This window comes from Lepidochelys olivacea (assembly GCF_965140295.1).
Source record: "Lepidochelys olivacea isolate rLepOli2 genome assembly, chromosome: 4".
Taxonomy (NCBI): domain Eukaryota; kingdom Metazoa; phylum Chordata; order Testudines; family Cheloniidae; genus Lepidochelys; species Lepidochelys olivacea.
This window is the reverse complement of record NC_140414.1, coordinates 105,021,039-105,041,869: the sequence shown is the minus strand read 5'-3', so window position 1 is coordinate 105,041,869 and position 20,831 is coordinate 105,021,039. Positions and strand designations below refer to the sequence as shown.

The 20,831-nt window shown below is 42.3% G+C and overlaps 2 protein-coding genes across 6 annotated transcripts in view; one reads left to right on the top strand and one right to left on the bottom strand.

Annotated features, from left to right (window-relative positions):
• Nucleotides 1-616: 616 nt before the first annotated feature.
• LOC311520043 (toll-like receptor 6) lies at nt 617-20,821 on the bottom strand. 4 transcript variants are annotated; one of them, XM_084627260.1, is made up of 2 exons: nt 19,675-20,821; nt 617-3,152 (listed from the first exon to the last, which is right to left on the bottom strand). In XM_084627260.1, exon 2 carries the CDS (start codon nt 3,083-3,085, stop codon nt 1,109-1,111), a length of 1,977 nt encoding a protein of 658 aa, XP_084483386.1. In that variant the 5' UTR covers nt 3,086-3,152; nt 19,675-20,821; the 3' UTR covers nt 617-1,108. The 4 variants fall into 4 exon arrangements, 3 of the variants coding, with proteins under 3 accessions (XP_084483386.1, XP_084483385.1, XP_084483387.1); XM_084627259.1 differs by lacking the exon at nt 19,675-20,821 and adding an exon at nt 6,892-6,938; XM_084627261.1 differs by lacking the exon at nt 19,675-20,821 and adding an exon at nt 3,521-3,539.
• FAM114A1 (family with sequence similarity 114 member A1) overlaps nt 19,065-20,831 on the top strand; it is a 75,664-nt gene continuing 73,897 nt past the window's right edge. Inside the window, exon 1 of one of the 2 annotated variants that reach the window (XM_084627264.1) lies at nt 19,065-19,297. The gene's annotated coding sequence lies outside the window, so the exon portion shown is untranslated. The remainder of the gene's footprint in view (nt 19,298-20,831) is intronic. The other variant, XM_084627263.1, reaches the window with a different exon arrangement.

The window sequence follows — 20,831 nt, the reverse complement described above, 5'->3', positions numbered from 1 at the left end:
TTAAATGCAACTAGTCTGTGAATACATCATGCTGTTCATCTTAGAAAGGAGATAACTAAGGGGGGATATGATAGAGACTATAAAATCATGAATGGTGTGGAGAAACTGAATAGGGAAGTGTTATTTACCCCTTCACATGACACAAAAACCCGGGGTCATCCAATGAAAATAATAATAAAACAAACACAAGGACATACTTTTTCACACAACTCCCAGTCAACCTGTGGAACTTGTTGCCTGGAGAGGTTGTGAAGGCCAAAAGTATAAATGGGTTAAAAAAAGAATTACATAAGTTCATGGAGGATGGGTCCATTAATGGCTATTGACCAAGATGGTCAGGGATGAAACCCCAAACTTTGAGTGTTCCCAAACTGCCAGAAGCGGACACAGAATGGATCACTCAATAATTGCTCTATTCTGTTCATTCCTTCTGAAGCATCTGGTACTGGCCACTGTCAGAAGACAGGATACTGGGCAAGATGGACCATTGGTCTGACTCAGTATGGCCATTATGTTATGTTCTTACTACTTAGTACAGCTAAGATTTCCTCATAACTAAAAATCCAGTGATAGTCCTAAGAAAGAACTTTCTTTTATATTTTATTTAATACAAGCAAGAAATTCTGTAAGACCATAACTCCAGAACATGCCAGGCACAAAATTATTTGTAGACATATTTCAGCCTTAAAAAGCATGATGCTACAAAACTTCATTACATCCAACCCACTCATCATTTCCATTATTTTCAATTATGACTAGTATTAACGGGAACACAGCTCCAGAAAAAAATTCACCCTGAACATCTGAACAAGAAATAATTAGAACAGTAGAATTATTATGAATATTTTCTTCTCCTGCCCTTTCATAATAGGCAAACTATATAAGAACACTTTTTACACAATGATTTCACTAATAGAAGTGGAAATAATAATTTCTACATGTATTACATGTATTTGTGGGTACACAATCAAATACTATGAGCAAGATAGTGATTTGGTTAACACAGTGTCATTCCACAGTAAATCAGTTGAGTTTCTTACACATCTAGTTGCATTATAAGCAAAATTAACACAGATAAAATCCAAGAATTGGTAAATTATCTTGCGATCTACATCACAATCATTTCAGTGGACACTGGCAGGTTACTGTTAATAGTTGCCTTAAGGTTAGCCCAGAAAAGGCCATGCTTGCTTTTCTCCTTTGGCCACTCCAGGTATGTTCTCTTTGCCATGAGAGCTTTCAGCTTGTGATATCTGGCAGGAATGAGATACTGCGGGATTGGTTCCAGTAAAATGAGGATTAAGCTATTGGAACTTTCACTAAATAATTTGTGATGGGCAAAGTAAAGCTCATAGTGGCACCATTCACTCTGGACAAAATTGGGAGACAAAACAAAGATTGATTTGTGGCTTTTCTCAATGCAGTTGATAATGTTCTCAATGATGCTTTTGCCAGGAATGAAGTTCCTCTCATGCAGACAGATCTGTACAGACCCATCTTCCTTCTCCAGGTTTGGGATCAGATGATTCTTCACCCAGAGGGAATCCCGTTCGCTGTATGAAATAAAAGCATGAAACTGTAAAATGCTTTGCAGATCTTCAGGGTGACTGTTCCAAACCCGACGTTTTGTTTGTGTCCACTGCCACATCATCTTCAAATACCACATTATATCAAAATAAATACACAGAAAGGATGTCACAACCACTACCACCACTGTGACAACTAGAGCTATAACAAGCAAGAGAGTTGTATTGCAAGATAGTTCAGACAACTGAAAGTCCTTTAGCTGGGTTCCCTTTAAGCCATCCGGATATTCACACACATAAGACTCTGGCCAGCCAACCAACCTTCCGCCTGATTTTTTTTCCAAATTAACAAAGTCTCGTAGTTCACAAGAACATTGGAATGGATTGTGCCCTCCTCTGAGCGCTCTGATATTTTGACAGCTGTGGAAAAAGTCAGATGATGGGGTGAGAACTGAATTCTCTTCTATATTCAGTAATTCCAGACCCCTAAAATGACTACACCCAGGCAGCTCAGTTAACCTGTTAAATGCAATGTTTAGCTCTTTCAAAGCTTTCAGTTCAGTAATGTCTTTGGGGACAGTTCTGATTTGGTTATTTTGTAGATCGAGTATTTGGACACTGATTGGCAAACATCCAAAAACTGAGTCTGTCAATTTGTTTGAGGACAAATTCAGTTTAGCTAGCATTCCAACCCAGTGGCAGTGGTTCTCATTTTCATTCTCATCGTAATACAACAAGTTCCTACTTATGTCCAAGTGTTTCAGTGATTTCATTTTACTCGTCATGGAGCTCACCTTGGAAAGTTTTTTTAATTGATTCCTCTGTAGAATAAGTGTTTCCAGGAGATCTAATTTATTACAGCCTTGAAAAACCATATCTGTCAAATCATTGTTTGAAAAGCTTAAAAAGCGAAATTGACTTCGTTCGGAAGGGCAAAGCATATGTATTATCTTCGAATCAGATATCGTCAAGGCTGTAATGTTCATCTCTGAAAATATGCGGTATAGGTCATCCTGTGAAAAATAGAATACTTCAATAGAAACATTCGTTATTATCAGTGCTTTCATGAAAGTACCAGTGTAGTTGAAGGATTGCTTTTTAATATCTGACAACAGTTTCATCTCGAAGATATTGAAATATTCAATGGATGTATGCCACACGATCTGAAGAATTCTAATAAAGTTTTTCCAGGACGTTGTAATATTGTTCAGAGTAAGATTTTGTAATCCTGAGGTTTTGTTGAATTTTGACAATAATTGTATTAAATCACTGATTCCATTCTCTGGGATATTTGACAGTACTAAACTGTCCGAAGTATTGTGTACCACATCCCAACTGGAATGGTTTATTCTGTTATCTGCTGATGCAAACTGAAGCCTCTTTGTGCGTGAGAGCGGCAGGCTCTTGGTTTCATAATCAGAATGGTCTTCTAGTGAGCTGCTGGAATAGTTTGCAATAAATTCATTTTCATCAGATGGCTTGATATTGTTCCAGAGAGTTATTATAAAGACACAACTACAAAGGAGAAAGTTTGTAAGGGGTCTTCTGTTTTCTGCCATGTTGTTTTGTTATTCTTTATAGATGCTCGTTGCCCTTCTTCAGCATTTCTCCATACTGGTTCTAATCCTATAAAAGAATTCACATTAAATCACTATTAGTAATGACTAAGTGAGTGTCCAATATAAGTGTTAGGGTCTAATTCTGGAAGGTGCTGAGTGTCCTTCTCTCCAACTGATTTTAACAGCAATGGAGTGCACTCTGCCATTCAGTAGAGGGAACGCACATTGATGTTCATTCATGTCTGTTTAAGGGGGAAAACACACAATTACTACTTTTTAAACTCTTCTTTTTTAAAAAATTAATATCATTATTGTAAAATGTGTCCGACTGATAGTTTAGGAGACTGAAATCTACTGTTTATGCATGAGCAGGGACAATGCAAGTTTCCCCAGACCGTACAAAATGCACCTCACTGTTGAACTAAAGGGACTAACCCTAGGAATAAGAGTTTCCGTGGTCATCCAGTCCTTGGGTTCTTTCCTGAGGCTGCCAACAAGGAAATCAATTAATCTCAGTAGATAGAAGTTTTGTCACATAAACCTCTGTCCAGTAGGAACTGGATTGAGACCAACAACTAATTCATTTCACATAACCTGTCAAAGAGCTATCAGAAAGCAATACCTGTCTGTCACTGCCACCCTAGGCTGGAGGAAAAAGGCTAGCTGGAGGGGAAAGGTCTCAGAGGAGAATAGGCTCTATCCCATTCCCAGTCTCACAAACCCTCCTTGAAATTATAGTTTATTACAGGGGTTCTCAACCTTTTTCTTTCTGATCCCCACATGCTATAAAAACTCCATGGCCCACCTGTGCCACAATAATTATGCCAGCATTAGGGGGCAGCAAGCAGGGCAATTGCCCGGGGCCCCATGCCACAGTGGGCCCAGAGAAGATAAGTTGCTCAGGGTTCGGCTTCAGCCCCGGGTAGTGGGGCTTGGCGCCCCAGGCCCCAGCAAGTCTAATGCCAGCCCTGCTTGGCAGACCCCTGAAGCCTGCTCGAGGACCCCCAGAGGGCCCCGGACTCCGGGTTGAGAACCACTGCTTTATTAGACGTAACATACTGACATTCCTTGCCAAACCTTTACTTATGTTAACAATTTTTAGCAGGTCACTAAGTAACAGAGGATCAACTCATTGACTTACAACACCTTTTTAAAAAAGTATGTTGAACCAGAATGAGAAACAAATTAGAAATCTTGGGGCTAAGAGGTGCAGCATTTTTACCTCCAGAGACCTAGGTTCAGGGTTTGGCTTAGGTGTCAAGTTAAATTTAGTTTGCTTTTATCATGGTAGTCCCCAGTGGATACCTGGGCCTGGGCAGAGAATGGCAGTATAAATGCAATCCTCAGCATGGCATGAGACACTTAGCTATCTGTTCCCATATTAGGACTTACTCCAGCTACTAGGCATGAGTAACTTGGCTACTCTGTACTACAGCTCAACAGGACTGGGCAAAGCAGCATTCACTGCCCCAACCTTCTTACCTTGTGCTTGTATGGACAACACTCTTTCTGTGTTGTGCAGGATCAAACCTTAAGTGAAATGCCGCCCCATTCATGTAAGAGATGCTGCAGCTCAGCTGAATAAGGCCCTGAAATATACATTACCATCTTTCTTTCCCTGCCCTTATTGCCCACAACATAATTTCAGCCATGTTTTATAGGTAAGTACCAGCTGAAAGGAGGCTATACATTTTCCAGCTGCTTTATTAAAATAAATCCTCCTTTATTCCTGAATGTTGATCATTAGAGTCAAATTATTTACATATACATTCGTACATTCTTTGTCCACTTTCTCATGCCCAGAGTTTCTTTTCGAGTCAGAATGCTCTGTAGTACAATGAAATTGATAAGAGTTAAAACACGTCTGTGATCTTTAGGGTCTATAATTAATTGAGAACTAACATTTGACAGAGCCGTGGTCAAGGCAATTTTCATTCTGAATGATCCCAAAGCACTTAAACTTGATAAGCAGAGCATCAATAAAATGCAATCACCTCCTACCTGGTAGGTGCAGCCAGATAGGCAACCCATATGTGTGGTAGTGGTGAGGAATTTAAGCCAAGTTCACATGGGCAAATCCCTACTGTGTTTAAAGTTCCATAGGATCCTTATTATACACGGAGAACAGACAAAATCTTGATTTTTAAGGTCTCATCCAAAAGACCACTCACCACCCACGCAAAGTAAATTGAATAAAACCAATGTTAACTACAGATTGTTGTGGTTGAAGTCTTCTACAATGGAATTGCAGTCAGTGCCCTCCCAGACAGTCACGCTCGCCATATATATATATATATTACAGGTGTAAATTCAGCAAGGAACTTGCCAAGTGTGGTGGCAAAGAAAAGCCCTCCGCCTTCCCTCCACCAGAGACATGAGACAGGTTTTGGTAGAGTTCTTCCAGAAAGAGCCTGTGAGGCCAATAAAGCTTACCAGTTCTTGGCTTTGTTTAGTATTTTGGTTAGGGAAAGTGTGGTGTTCAAAATCAGAATATATTCAATTTTATTTGTGTTCTTAGGCAAAATTTCCAACTATTATTTAATCCAAAATTGTTGCACTTAGTATGAAATAAATGTTCATTTGACAAAGGGTCAAAATCTGAGCTACTAAGATCAAAACATAGATGTTGGGAGCTCACTTCTTGTCACGTGTTCATTTCTCACTCTGAGCTTAGGCAGCACCTGATCAGCCCCTCCCAGGATCAGACTCTAAAACAGGTATAAACCTGGCACAGCGGGTGAGTGGATCAGAGAAATATGATTGACAGGCTAAGAGAACTGCACAGCGAGGAAAACTGGTGACTGACACAGCTGACAGCAGGCAGGCAGCTAGCTAAACCCAGCGGAATGCAGGCAGAGAGAAACTAAAAGCAAACTTTGCTACTGTTTTCTGAAAGAGACAAGCTTTCAAGCTCCAAACCACAGAGCTCAAAAGCTTGTCTCTTTCACCAACAGAAGTTGGTCCCATAAAAGATATTACCTCATCCACCTTATCTTGCTCAACAACAACAAGGAGTCCAGTGGCACCTTAAAGACTAACAGATTTATTTGGGCATAAGCGTTCGTGGGTAAAAACCTCACTTCTTCAGATGCATGGAGAAGAAGTGGGTTTTTTACCCATGAAAGCTTATGCCCAAATAAATCTGTTAGTCTTTAAGGTGCCACCGGACTCCTCATTGTTTTTGTGGATACAGACTAACACAGCTACCCCTCTGATACTTGTCTTGCTCATATCCTGGGACCAACACGGGCACAACGCTGCAAACTGTTGTTTTCTCCACACTTGAACTCCAGGCACTCCTGAAATCATGGATTCTTGTCATAATTGAAATACATTTTAAATATTTAAGATTAGAACTCTCTATTAACACACAAAATATATGGAATATATTGAAAAGTCATTTAAGCATGGCCATATATTTTGTAAGATACCATTATAAGACACAAACCTGATGTAAAAATATATAATTGATACAGGTAAAATATATTGTTGCTTTGTCTCCAATCCTGAAAACACACACATGCACAAAAATGGATTTAGTTGAATCGGTGCAAAGCTCTCAGGTAGACACAGTGATACCAGTATAAAGGTGTTTATATTGCTATAATTTCTTTCACTGAATTTACTGAACTCAAATGAGGTTATGCTAGTCACTCACCCACAGACTAGAAAGCAAATAATAAACTTTAGTTCATAAACGATTTACAAAACACGTCTCATTTTCTGAATAAGATGCAGAGTACACAACACTTTAAGTTAATCAGAGGTCTATTTAAAACAAACATAAATTAATAGTCCTTTCTTACCAGGAAGTCTTGCTGCGCAAATAAGCAGAAAAATTATACAGGAAAAGACAAAAAGCAAACTTCCTGTAAAACAGCTCATTTGGATAACAACATTTAACAACACTCAAACCTTCCAAAAGTTGTTTGTGCCATCTACTGACTTCTCATGAAATTACACATTTTTTCCACAAATTTATATTTTTCCAGACATTATTGATATAACTTTTTGCTCATTTAATTATGTTATTGAACTGCATGGTTTCATGCTTTGCAATAGCCTAAATAGGATAAATTCCTTAATCCTCATTTCAGCTGATCCATCAATTGCTTTCCCTTTCTACTGAATTTGTTTTAAAATAAATTAAATATTTCTTCTGTTGAGCAAGTTTTACATTGACACCCAAATATCTTCTCCTGCAACTAAATAATAATCTAAGTCAAAAAGCATGATTCTAATTCTGGTTTTGAGCAGTTTGTCATTTTAGTTGAAATAGTTTAGTTGTAAGTTCCTGCCACTGAATGCATCCGATGAAGTGAGCTGTAGCTCACGAAAGCTCATGCTCAAATAAATTTGTTAGTCTCTAAGGTGCCACAAGTACTCCTTTTCTTTTTGCGAATACAGACTAACACGGTTGCTACTCTGAAACCTGTCATAAAATGGTTTCTAAAAGTATTTTTTGTAACTATGTCCCATTTAAATTGCATATTGGTCTGAAAGGGAGAATGATAGATCTCTTTTACTTTAAAGGCAACAGTGCTAGCTACATTGAAGTTAAGACAAAAATAGGCCTATTATTATATTGTCACCCCTCTGTCAAGTGGTAGCAGATGCTGAGGCCCCGCAAGTCAGCTTCTTATTGGAGGAATAATCAATGACATGGAGTCTGTGTAGATTCTAAGTATAACTAGTTTATTTACATGATACACAACAGTCCGTGAACAGAGGTGGTCACAAACAGCACACAAGAAAACCCATCTTTCTGAAACCTAAGCACAAGCTCACAAGCCCAGTTCCAGCGAAGCAACTCTACGCAAGAAATTGACTCTGTTGGAGAGATTAAGGCAAAGAACAAACTCTCATGCTGTTTTTCACAGCTCCCACGGAGAACCTATATGGCAAAACTAATTGTAACTCTGACAACCAGGATTTGTCAGCAAGCAGGATTGAACCTGGGATCTCTGGAGCTAAATGCATGATCCTTTGTCGTGTGAGGTAAAAGCCACCTGCCTTTTAATTAAGGCTGTAGCAGACTCATTAATTGTTAAGTGGTCTAGGTGCCACTGCAGGGGGACAGATCACCATTCCCATCAGGCATGGATTACATAATAACACAGCTTTTCTTCAAAGATTATACACTTCTTGCATGCTAAAACCAACAACAAAAACCTGTAAGACTATGACTTGTAAGACAGTGTCACTTGATGATTTGTGATATCTTAATTTTACAAAGTCCATAACACCATCAAAAACAGTCCCTGAGCACTTTACTTTCCTTGAGATCTAATTCAGAGACTAGATCTACCACCCTAACTCATATAGACTAGCACTTACTTAGTAAGTCATCCCACTGAAATCACTGAGATTTTTCCACATCCTTCTAGTTTAGGGTGCCACAAGACAATGACCTGACATAATGATGCAACATTGATATAGCCCAGGAAGTCAAAGAAACAACCTTAAAAGTGGCTGGTTTTGTCTTAAACATCATTAGTCATGTCATGTTTTATTTCTGAAATTTAAGTCAAGCCTGGTTTGATAAATGAAAGGAGAGAGCTACCTTTTATGGACACCCAGCCAGCCAGTTAGCTATAAAGTCCCTCTTGGTGGCTGCTTGCTTTACCTGTAAAGGGTGAAAAAGTCCCTCAGGTAAAGAAAATGGAGTGGACCCCTGACCAAAAGAACCAATAGGAAGGCTAGAACTTTTTAAAATGGGAAAAAGCTTTCCCTTTGTCTCTCTGTTGTTCTCTATGGGCTGAAGAGACGGGGCAGCTGGAAAGCTGTGTAACGTTTGGACCAGGTATGAAAATTCATCATCCATACCTAGAAGGATTCATTGGGACAGGGAATGTTTAGACAGACACGATTAGGTTTATTTCTTTTATTTTCTGTAAGGCTTGTGGACTCCTCTGTGCTAACCCCAGATGCTTTTGTTTGCTTGTAACCTTTAAGCTGAACCCCCAAAAAACTATTTTGGGTGCTTAATTTTTGGAATTGCTCTTTTAAAATCTAGCAAAAGCCCAAGTTCCCGATGTATGGTGTCAAGGTTCCTTCCCCACTCTGAACGCTAGGGTACAGGACCTACATGAAAAACCTCCTAAGCTTCTCTTTACCAGCTTAGGTCAAAACTTCCCCAAGGTACAAAATATTCCACCCTTTGTCCTTGGATTGGCCACTACCACCACCAAACAAATACTGGTTACTGGGGAAGAGCTGTTTGGACACCTCTTTCCCCCCAAAATACTTCCCAAAACCTTGCACCCCACTTTCTGGACAAGGTTTGGTAAAAAGCCTCACCAATTTGCCTAGGTGACTACAGACCCAGACCCTTGGATCTAAGAACAATGAAAAATCCTCCCAACACTTGCACCCCCCCTTTCCTGGGAAATGTTGGATAAAAAGCCTCACCAATTTGCATAGGTGACCACAGACCCAAACCCTTGGATCTGAGAACAATGAAAAAGCATTCAGTTTTCTTACAAGAAGACTTTTAATAGAAATAGAAGTAAATAGAAATAAAGAAATCCACCCTGTAAAATCAGGATGGTAGATACCTTACAGGGTAATTAAATGGAAAAAGGCTAATGTAGTGCCAATCTTTAAAAAAGGGAAGAAGGAGGATCCTGGGAACTACAGGCCAGTCAGCCTCACCTCAGTCCCTGGAAAAATCATGGAGCAGGTCCTCAAAGAATCAATCCTGAAGCACTTGCATGAGAGGAAAGTGATCAGGAACAGCCAGCATGGATTCACCAAGGGAAGGTCATGCCTGACTAATCTAATCGCCTTTTATGATGAGATTACTGGTTCTGTGGATGAAGGGAAAGCAGTGGATGTATTGTTTCTTGACTTTAGCAAAGCTTTTGACACGGTCTCCCACAGTATTCTTGTCAGCAAGTTAAGGAAGTATGGGCTGGATGAATGCACTATAAGGTGGGTAGAAAGCTGGCTAGATTGTCGGGCTCAACGGGTAGTGATCAATGGCTCCATGTCTAGTTGGCAGCCGGTATCAAGCGGAGTGCCCCAAGGGTTGGTCCTGGGGCCGGTTTTGTTCAATATCTTCATAAATGATCTGGAGGATGGTGTGGATTGCACTCTCAGCAAATTTGCGGATGATACTAAACTGGGAGGAGTGGTAGATACGCTGGAGGGGAGGGATAGGATACAGAAGGACCTAGACAAATTGGAGGATTGGGCCAAAAGAAATCTGATGAGGTTCAATAAGGATAAGTGCAGGGTCCTGTACTTAGGAGGGAAGAACCCAATGCACAGCTACAGACTAGGGACCGAATGGCTAGGCAGCAGTTCTGCGGAAAAAGACCTAGGGGTGACAGTGGATGAGAAGCTGGATATGAGTCAGCAGTGTGCCCTTGTTGCCAAGAAGGCCAATGGCATTTTGGGATGTATAAGTAGGGGCATAGCGAGCAGATCGAGGGACGTGATCGTTCCCCTCTATTCGACATTGGTGAGGCCTCATCTGGAGTACTGTGTCCAGTTTTGGGCTCCACACTACAAGAAGGATGTGGATAAATTGGAGAGAGTCCAGCGAAGGGCAACAAAAATGATTAGGGGTCTAGAACACATGACTTATGAGGAGAGGCTGAGGGAGCTGGGATTGTTTAGCCTGCAGAAAAGAAGAATGAGGAGGGATTTGATAGCTGCTTTCAACTACCTGAAAGGGGGTTCCAAAGAGGATGGCTCTAGACTGTTCTCAATGGTAGCAGATGACAGAACGAGGAGTAATGGTCTCAAGTTGCAGTGGGGGAGGTTTAGATTGGATATTAGGAAAAACTTTTTCACTAAGAGGGTGGTGAAACACTGGAATGCGTTACCTAGGGAGGTGGTAGAATCTCCTTCCTTAGAGATTTTTAAGGTCAGGCTTGACAAAGCCCTGGCTGGGATGATTTAACTGGGAATTGGTCCTGCTTCGAGCAGGGGGTTGGACTAGATGACCTTCAGGGGTCCCTTCCAACCCTGATATTCTATGATTCAAAACATAGAAAACCCCTCTAGGCAAAACCTTAAGTTACAAAAAAGATACACAGACAGAAATAGTTATTCTATTCAGCACAATTCTTTTCTCAGCCATTTAAAGAAATCATAAGCTAACACATACCTAGCTAGATTACTTACTAAAAGTTCTAAGACTCCATTCCTGGTCTATCCCCGGCAGAAACAGCATATAGACAGACCCACAGACCCTTTGTTTCTCTCCCTCCTCCCAGCTTTTGAAAGTATCTTGTCTCCTCATTGGTCATTTTGGTCAGGTGCCAGCGAGGTTACCTTTAGCTTCTTAACCCTTTACAGGTGAGAGGAGCTTTCCCCTGGCCAGGAGGGATTTCAAAGGGGTTTACCCTTCCCTTTATATTTATGACATATGGTATTTTTTTGTTTTTAATAAAATTTACCTTTTTTAAGAACCTAATTGGTTTTGTGTCTTAAAAGGTCTGTGCATATGTTTTTCAATTAGCTGGTGGCAACAGCTGGGTTTCCTTTTTGTTTGTTTTCTTTCTCGGCTTCCCCAAGGGAGGGGTGGCAAAGCCGAGGGGCCTCAGGGAAAACTTCCCAAGTGAGTTTTTCCAGGATTTGCAAGAGGCAGTTTTTCACTTGGGTGGTGGAAGCATTTACCAAGCCAAGGTCAGAGAAAAGCTGTAACCTTCAGGATTTAATACAAGCCCAAAGTGGCAAGTATTAATTTTTTTAAATCCTTGCGGGCCCCCCACCTTCTGCTCTCGAAGTGTCAGAGTAGGGAATCTGCCTTGACACCTGGTGTCAGGAAAAGGAGGAGAAAGATAATACAGGCGAAAACACAACATAATATGGACAAGCACTATGGTAACTCCCTGTCCTCCTCTGTTGTGCCAATGTACTTCAAAAAGCTCAGCAGTCAAAATATACAAAAATGAAAGAAGCAAAAATGTTCACATGCTTCCAAAAAAAATTCACAGTGTTGTGTATTGTCTGCGCAACTCTCAGCCTTGGTCTACACTAGGAGTTAAGGTTGAATTTAGCAGCATTAAATCAATTTAACCCTGCACCCGTCCACATGACGAAGCCCTTTTTTTCGACTTAAAGGGGTCTTAAAATCGATTTCCTTACTCCACACCTGACAAGGAGATTAGCACTGAAATTGGCCTTGCCGGGTAGAATTTGAGGTACTGTGGACACAATTAGACGGTATTGGCCTCCGGGAGCTATCCCAGAGTGCTCCATTGTGACCGCTCTGTACAGCACTCTCAACTCAGATGCACTGGCCAGGTAGACAGGAAAAGGCCTGCAAACTTTTGAATTTCAATTTCCTGTTTGATCAGTGTGGCGAGCTGCAGGTGACCATGCAGAGCTCATCAGCAGAGGTGACCATGATGGAGTCCCAGAATCACAAAAGAGCTCCAGCATGGATCAAACGGGAGGTACGGGATCTGATCGCTGTATGGGGAGAGGAATCCATGCTATCAGAACTCCGTTCCAGTTTTCAAAATGCCAAAACATTTGTCAAAATCTCCCAGGGCATGAAGGACAGAAGTCATAACAGGGACCCGAAGCAGTGCTGCGTGAAACTTAAGGAGCTGTGGCAAGCCTACCAGAAAACCAAAGAGGCAAACGGCCGCTCCGGATCAGAGCCCCAAACATGCTGCTTCTATGATGAGCTGCATGCCATTTTAGGGGGTTCAGCCACCACTACCCCAGCCGTGTTGTTTCTCTCCTTCAATGGAGATGGAGGCAACACGGAAGAAGGTTTTGGGGACTAGAAAGATGATGATGATGAGGTTGTAGATAGCTCACAACAAGCAAGCAGAGAAACCAGTTTTCCCGACAGCTGGGAACTGTTTCTCACCCTGGACCTGGAGCCAGTACCCCCCCCCCCCCGAACCCACCCAGGGCTGCCTCCCGGACCCGCCAGGTGGAGAAGGGACCTCTGGTGAGTGTACCTTTTAAAATACTATACATGGTTTAAAAGCAAGCGTGTTTAATGATTAATTTGCCCTGGCATTCATGGCTCTCCTGGATGTACGCCCAAAACCTTTGCAAAAGGTTTCTGGGGAGGGCAGCCTTATTCTGTCCACCATGGTTGGACACTTTACCACTCCAGGCTAGTAGCACGTACTCGGGAATCGTTGTAGAACAACGCATTGCAGTGTATGTTTGCTGGCGTTCAAACAACATCCGTTCTTCATCTCTCTGTGTTATCCTCAGGAGAGTGATATCATTCATGGTCACCTGGTTGAAATAGGGTGCTTTTCTTAAGGGGACATTCAGAGGTGCCCATTCCTGCTGGGCTGTTTGCCTGTAGCTGAACAGAAATGTTCCCCGCTGTTAGCCACTGGGAGGGATGAGGGGCTAGGCACGCAGTGGGGGGAGGTAAAATGTGACCTTGGAACGAAAGCACATGTGCTATGTATGTAATGTTAACAGCAAGGTTTACCATGAAAGACTGCACCCATTGTTCTATAAAATGTGTCTTTTTAAATACCACTGTCCCTTTTTTTTTCTCCACCAGCTGCATGTGTTTCAAGGATCACAGGATCTTCTCCTTCCCAGAGGCTAGCAAAGATTAGAAGGTGAAAAAAACGCACTCACGATGAAATGTTCTCTGAGCTCATGCTGTCCTCCCACGTTGATAGAGCACAAACGAATGCGTGGAGGCAGACAATGCCAGAGTGCAGGAAAGCACAAAATGACCGGAAGGAGAGGTGGCAGGCTAAAGAGAGTAAGTGGCGGGCTGAAGAGAGGGCTGAAGCTGAAAAGTGGCGGCAGCGTGATGAGAGGAGACAGGATTCAATGCTGAGGCTGCTGGAGGATCAAACTAATTTGCTCCAGCATATGGAGTTGCAAGCTTCCACAGGGCTATTGCCACTTGCTTCTCAACTGTGAGGGCTGCTCTCATCTTGGTATTCTTGTGCCTCAGGGCAGGGGAAAGCAAGTCACAATGTTCCATGAAAGTGCCCTTACATATGTGAAAGTTTCACAGCCACTGGGAATCGTCCCAGACCTGCAACACTATGTGGTCCCACCAGTCTGTGCTTGTTTCTCGAGCCCAGAATCGGCGTTCCACCACATGGACCTGCCCCATTAGCACCATGATGCCCACATTGCCAGGGCCCGTGCTTTGAGAGAAGTCTGTGTCCATGTCCTCATCACTCTCGTCATCGCGGTGACGTCGCCTACTCGCCCGGTTTCGCTTTGCCAGGTTATGTTGCTGCATATACTGCTGGATAATGCGTGTGGTGTTTAATGTGCTCCTAATTGCCTAAGTGATCTGAGCGGGCTCCATGCTTGCCGTGGTATGGCGTCTGCACAGAAAAAAGGCGCGGAACGATTGTCTGCCATTGCTCTGATGGAGGGAGGGGCGACTGACGACATGGCTTACAGGGAATTAAAATCAACAAAGGGGGTGGCTTTGTGAGAAACAGAATGGCTCCCTCAAGGATAGAACTCAAAACCTCAAGGATAGAACTCAAAACTGGGTTTAGCAGGCCATTGATTTCACAAAGGGAGGGAGGGAGGAGAAAATGAATACAAAATAAATCTGGTCTATTTCTTGTTTTGAGCCACTTCATCTATCTTTATCCATCTTGCTGGCAGCAGACTGTGCAGTACGACCGCTAGCCATCCTCATCTCCTGGGTGCTCGGCAGAAGACGGTGCAGTATGACTGCTGGCCATCGTCTTCTGCTGGCTGCAGATTAAAAGACACTGCCAGTAAGACTGAATCACCATGAAACGAAACTTAAAAGGGAAATGACCTGGCTGAGTCACTCCCATGTTTGCCCAGGTTCCCCTGACCTCATTGAGGTCAGTTAAAAGAGCACCCTGGACTACGTCGACGATGGCTACCAGTCATACTGCACTGTCTGCTGCCAAAAGGCAATAAACTGCTGCTGTGTAGCAATGCAGTACCGCGTCTGCCAGCACCCAGGAGATATACGGTGACGGTTAGCTGAGCAGGCTCCATGCTTGCCGCGGTATGGCGTCTGCACAGGTAACCGAAGAAAAAAGGCGCAAAATGATTGTCTGCCCTTGCTTTCACAGAGGGAGGGAGGGAAGGGGGGCCTGACGATATGTACCCAGAACCACCCGCGACAATGTGTTAGCTCCATCAGGCACTGGGATTTCTACCCAGAATTCAAATGGGCCGCGGAGACTGCGGGAACTGTGGGATAGCCACCCACAGTGCAATGCTCCGGAAGTCGATGCTTGCCTCGGTACTGTGGACACACTCTGCCGACTACATGCACTTAGAGCATTTGTGTGGGGACACACACGGTCGACTGTATAAGAACGCTTTCTACAGAACTGATTTCTATAAATTCGACCTAATTTCATAGTGTAGACAAGGCCTAAATGGCCTAGGAACCAGTTATATCCAAACCACATCAACATCTATCCTCTGTCATGGCAATTATGGCCATCTGTAAAGACTGTGCTCTCTGATAAACTTCAGGAGGCAGGCAACATCCAAAAGTCTTGTTATAAAATGTCTATTGCCCTAGTGAACATGGTGCATAATACACTTTATTTAATCTGAAGGGGACGGTCATATATCAGAGCAGTTATGGTGAAGTAGCCCTGTGATTATAAGGCCAAACTGGCTGGCCATTGACACTGTTTGAATTCAGTACTCATACCTATATATTATCTGATTAACATATTGTAAATAAAAGTATAAATTAGAAAAGTGAAACAAGCACATTCTCATGAGTGCTAATGCACTGTTAACCATTATACTTCACCATGCTCATTCATAGGTGCAACCATTTGCTGGAGCATGAGTAGGGAGGGTATGTCCTCCCAAACCAGAACTACCTTGTTATGTCCCACTGAGGGCAGGAGCAGCACTAATGCACCTCTTGCACCCAGTACCTTCTCAACATTTTTTTTTAAATTTTGCAGCACTGAATTCATTCATTTCTTAAAGAGCAAGTTCCATTCCTAGAAACCATAAAGTGCACATTAAAGAGACATCAGGTCAAATCTGGCCCCAAATTTAGATTTAGAACAAACTTTTATTAAACTGAGACCAAAAGAAATGTTTCCATGACTTTCTGTTTACAGTTAATTTTCTGTGTGAACTATTTTTGAAAGAACTAAATATTCCTATGCATTGTTTGCAACCCAGACATTTCAGCATTGCACTAATTCATAAGAAACAATAAGTGGAATTAACTACTGTATTTTTATCAACTAACGTGAGAAATGCAAAAACAAAATTTAAAACCATAACTACGGAAAAATAAATTCAGTTAAAGAAATCTCTATGCTTAAGAAAATAAATTGTTACACTTAACAGCAGGACATATATCATTGGCTTATTCATTTCCAATACACATTCATCCTAGCTAAAAACTTTATATGTTTGTTTGTACATTTCTGATCCACGCACAGGCTTCTACAGAGTTTGTAAAACTAGCACTCTAAGACTAGCTTCCTTGTCAGTCCGAAACTCCACCATCCATCAAGAGTAAAATAGATCTCCAGTTACTGAGCTTCACTTATCCTCTTCAGCTCAAGTCAAAAGAGTGTTTTTTTTTAAATTCCACCAAATCCACTACAAAGCAGAGGACAAGCCTCCGTATTTTTCAAGATTTAATTGTCAATATATACTATATGTCAAAAATCAATAAAAACATATAAAATATGTTGGTAATAATCATTGGTCTGCACTGATTTTTCTATCCTTATTAAAATGCCCTGGAAATATATTTACTCAATATTTATTCTGGTCTCACCTACCTTAAAATGGGAACTTCAGAGTATTTTCCTTAATAAATTTATTGAAAAGTTGTTTGGTTTTAATGGTGCTTCTATGAGCACCACAACGTATTTGGGGGTACTGAGATACTTTTCTGTTCGTAAAATTCCTTAATGAATCGTAACGTATTTCCTTATGCTCCTATAGCAACACTACACAAGAGTAACTATTTTTCCTTTTCTCCAGCAGAGGAAGAACAACAAAAGTGGCAAAAAGCTCTGATGAATCTACACACTAACTTTCCATAGAATGAAACTGAAGAGTCCTGCCCTACAATAAAATGAGGAAGAAAGTGGAGAAATAAGGAGACAAGAACCACAAGTTGTTTGGCAAGAGGCTGCAATCAACTTTCTCTTAGTCAAAAGATGATTCAGAACTTGTTTCACAACATTATTGGTACCCAAAGTGAACAGTAACTTCCTGGAAATTAGTATGAACAATTCTGAATTTTTTTTAACATCCTGGTTCACTCAATGCAGAGATTGAAAAAAAAAAACCTAGGGCTCCCGGCCTTGCAAATACTCATGTATTATACTGCAAATACTCCTGCAAGTACTCAACATACTTAACTTTATGCACATAGGTAGTCACATTTATTTCACTGAAGGATCAGAAAAAGCAGAAACAAAAAGCAAGAAATTGCAATCTACCAATTTTCTTTGCTACTGAAAGATGATGCATTTAGCTAATATTGTGTAATTTGTCCAGTGGTGTACAGCTGATACTGTATGAGGGTGTCATCACTGCCTCAGAAAAATATGAGAATTAATCACTAAACACAAGGGTCTGACAGAAGCTGTTTCCCAGCTCCTACTCTGTCATAACTCCATTGTGTCGCCAGCTCTACAAGGCTTCCACACATTTCTCCTCCTCAATTTGATTTCAATATTCTACAAGGAATTTAATAATTAACTGGGGCTTAGAGGTGCTACCACAAACAAAAATATAGATAAGAATAATTGAAAATATTGGCAAGTATACATTCGGCCCTGTTGGAGAGGGGCATCGATACACATTACATTTTTGGTGCCATACCATGACCTACACAGTCCTGTCATGTAACATCTGGTGCCAGCATAAATATTAAAACATAATGACAGGTATGAAAAACAGCTTGTTAAGGCTATTTATTTATTTTTACATTTTGGTACATTTCTCAAAGTAGAAGAAATATGCACTGTGATAAATCCATTTGTTTTAACAAGGAGAACTGTGTTAGCCTGAGTTCCACTCAGTTCAAGCCTTTGCTTTTTCCTCTGAGTTACAACAAGCCTATAACACTAGTTAAAATCAATAGAAACTGAATGCACATATCTGAGGGGAAATCTTTGGGCCTTAAATTTTATATTGTTATGTAACAAAACCCTGACATAAATTATCGTTACCTATACCTGCATTTCTGCTCATAATTCTCACCACTCTCCCTTGGACCACTTCTGCCAATGAATCCCAGCTAACCCTCTCCCCCTTCACCTTTCTCTCCATTTCATCTTCTCGCCTGCTGCTACACTGCCCTTATGTGCAGAGTTTAGGTTGTGACTCCTTCCTTTTAGATAAAAAGGCTCACTACAGCTATCCTTCCTCCTCAGAGGCTAATCGCTTTGAAATGACTACCTCAAAGGGGACAGTCCTCTCCTCATGAAAGGAATGAGTTCTGGTTTTTTAGGTGCCTAAAGTTATAGAAATAAACCTTACAAAAAAGAGAGCTGGTCAATCGTGAAAGTGATCAAATGAGATCACAGTAATTCCAATGCTTTGGGAATAGCAGGGCAATAGTTCCTCCAACGTTCCTCTATTTAAGTCGCAACAGGGCTTGTCTACACCACCCGCCAGAAGGGCAAGCAGCGATCGATCCAGGCTGAGATTTTCAAAGCTGCCTCCAGGATTTGGGTGCCCAATTCCCATTACAAGGAGCCTCTTGGAAAATCTCAGCATCCATCGCTTAATAATCTCCCTCAGTCTATGGGTCAGCATTAGAGGCGCAGAAGAAAGACCGGGGGAGGGGAGGGGAATCCCTGAGGCAACTGCACAAAAGGTATCAAGGCCAAACAAACAGAGGGTCGTGGCGGGTTGCTTCTTTTAAGGGCAGTTCGAATACAAAGGACTGATTTCAGCTCGGAGAAGCTTAAAGCCCGGGGGGGAGGGAGCACCCCGAGGGGCGCCCCGGGCTCCACCCGTCCCCACTCCGGCAGCTGCGAGCCACGCCGTCCTCTCCAGCCCGCCGGGCTGCGCTGGCCCGAGCCAAGCTTGGAAAGCTCGAGCGAGCCTTTTGCGCTAGGCAGCCGCGCCAGCGCGACGGCGAGGCGAGGCGAGGCAAGAGCCCTCCCCCCGCCGGCCAGCGGCTGCCCGGCTTCCTCCTCTTCCTCCTCCTCCGCCCTGTCCCGGTGCCTGCCGACGTGGCGCGGCGGGGACGCGGAAGGAGCGGGGGGCGCGTCGGCTCAGGCACAGCTCAGCTGCGAAGCGGTAAGGAACTAAGCGATTTCCCCTTCTTCCCCCGCTTCTGAGGCTGTCTTCCAGAGAGATTTCAAAGAAACTTTCCCTGCCCCGGGGGAAACTCGGTCCCACCGGCCTTCAGCGGCCCGGAGTTCTTGCCGCTCCTGCTTCGTGCCCTGAGAGCCGGGCGCGGGGTTAATAACAGCAGTCCTTCCAGCGGGCTGCTTTCCCGGCTTCGTGGCACTTCGCACTGAAATGGGAGCTGCCCCCGAATATCTTTCCACCACTTCTCCCCTGCAGCCGGTATTTCCCTGGGGTTCTCCAGAACCCCATCAGCGTCAAGCGTACAATTAATTAAGGACCCTAACCAAAGGGGAAACAGCTGCCGCTTAAAAACATGCCCTGACCTGACCATTTGCAGAATACCCGGCGTCAGTGCGCAGAGATTTATTTTGAAAGGCCGCTCTGCAGTTGTGCTTTCAGCTTTGCTTTTGAGGAAATCTGAACTATGCGCGTAAAACTGGAAACCAGCAGGGGGCAAGCTAATCCCAAAAGTGAACTTCTAAACTACTTGCTGCTGGCACTGCAGTGGTCTTTTCAAAGTCTGGTGTGGCCTTCAGGGTGACAGCAGCTGCAAGACAACAGGAGACCTAGCATTTGGAATGCACTCAAGTGCGGAACTATCTTTGTTTTCTTACAGCTTCGTGTCGCTTTTCCTAACTTTACACCGGATTTCAAACTGGTATAAGTGGATGCAGCTCCACTAACATCAACAGAAATGTCTGTTTGCAGCATGTGTAAACGTGGTCCTGAGTCTTCCTTGAAACCTACAGAAGAATATAGTTCCATGTACTTGGTTTAGATACAGAGGAGCTAACTGATTCAATTGCTTTTTAATGTGAATGTAGGCTACTTTTTTGTAAGATCATATGCATGACCACCTGAATTACACATTATGCTGGGTTGAAACAGGGATTTTCATTGCTCTTTTTGTTTCCTTTCTTTCTGCAAACTATTTTTAGCCCCTGTCTGGTAGAATGCTGTATACCTACCTAGCTCATTGGGGAAGGGGTTTAACTGACCAGCTGCACTTAGGATGAACTTGAGTGAGTTTCTAAATATAGGATCCAATCCTGTAAAGTCTTATGTATGCATGTATCAGTCAAATTTACAAGTGTATATAAATCTTTGCTAGATTAGGCTCATAATGAAGCTATTAGTGCTAAATTGTGCAATCAGGATATACATGCACATAATTCCACTGAATTCAATGGAAGTTGTGTGCAAATATCTCTGGATAGAATCTGTCCTTTTAACTAGAAACAAACTATTTCTCTTCATGTAATGCCACCAGAATCATCAGCCAGTGAGCACCATTAAAACCTAGACAGAATGTATCTGTACTTCAGTATTTGTGGTATTTGCCATACTCATAATGGCAAACATTGCTAACACTGTGATAAATCTGCAACAGTGTGAGTTGTAAATGTGTTTTCCAAAGATAAGTAAATTACAATATAAACAAATAATTAAAATGTCACCAAGTGCTTGTTATTTAACTGTG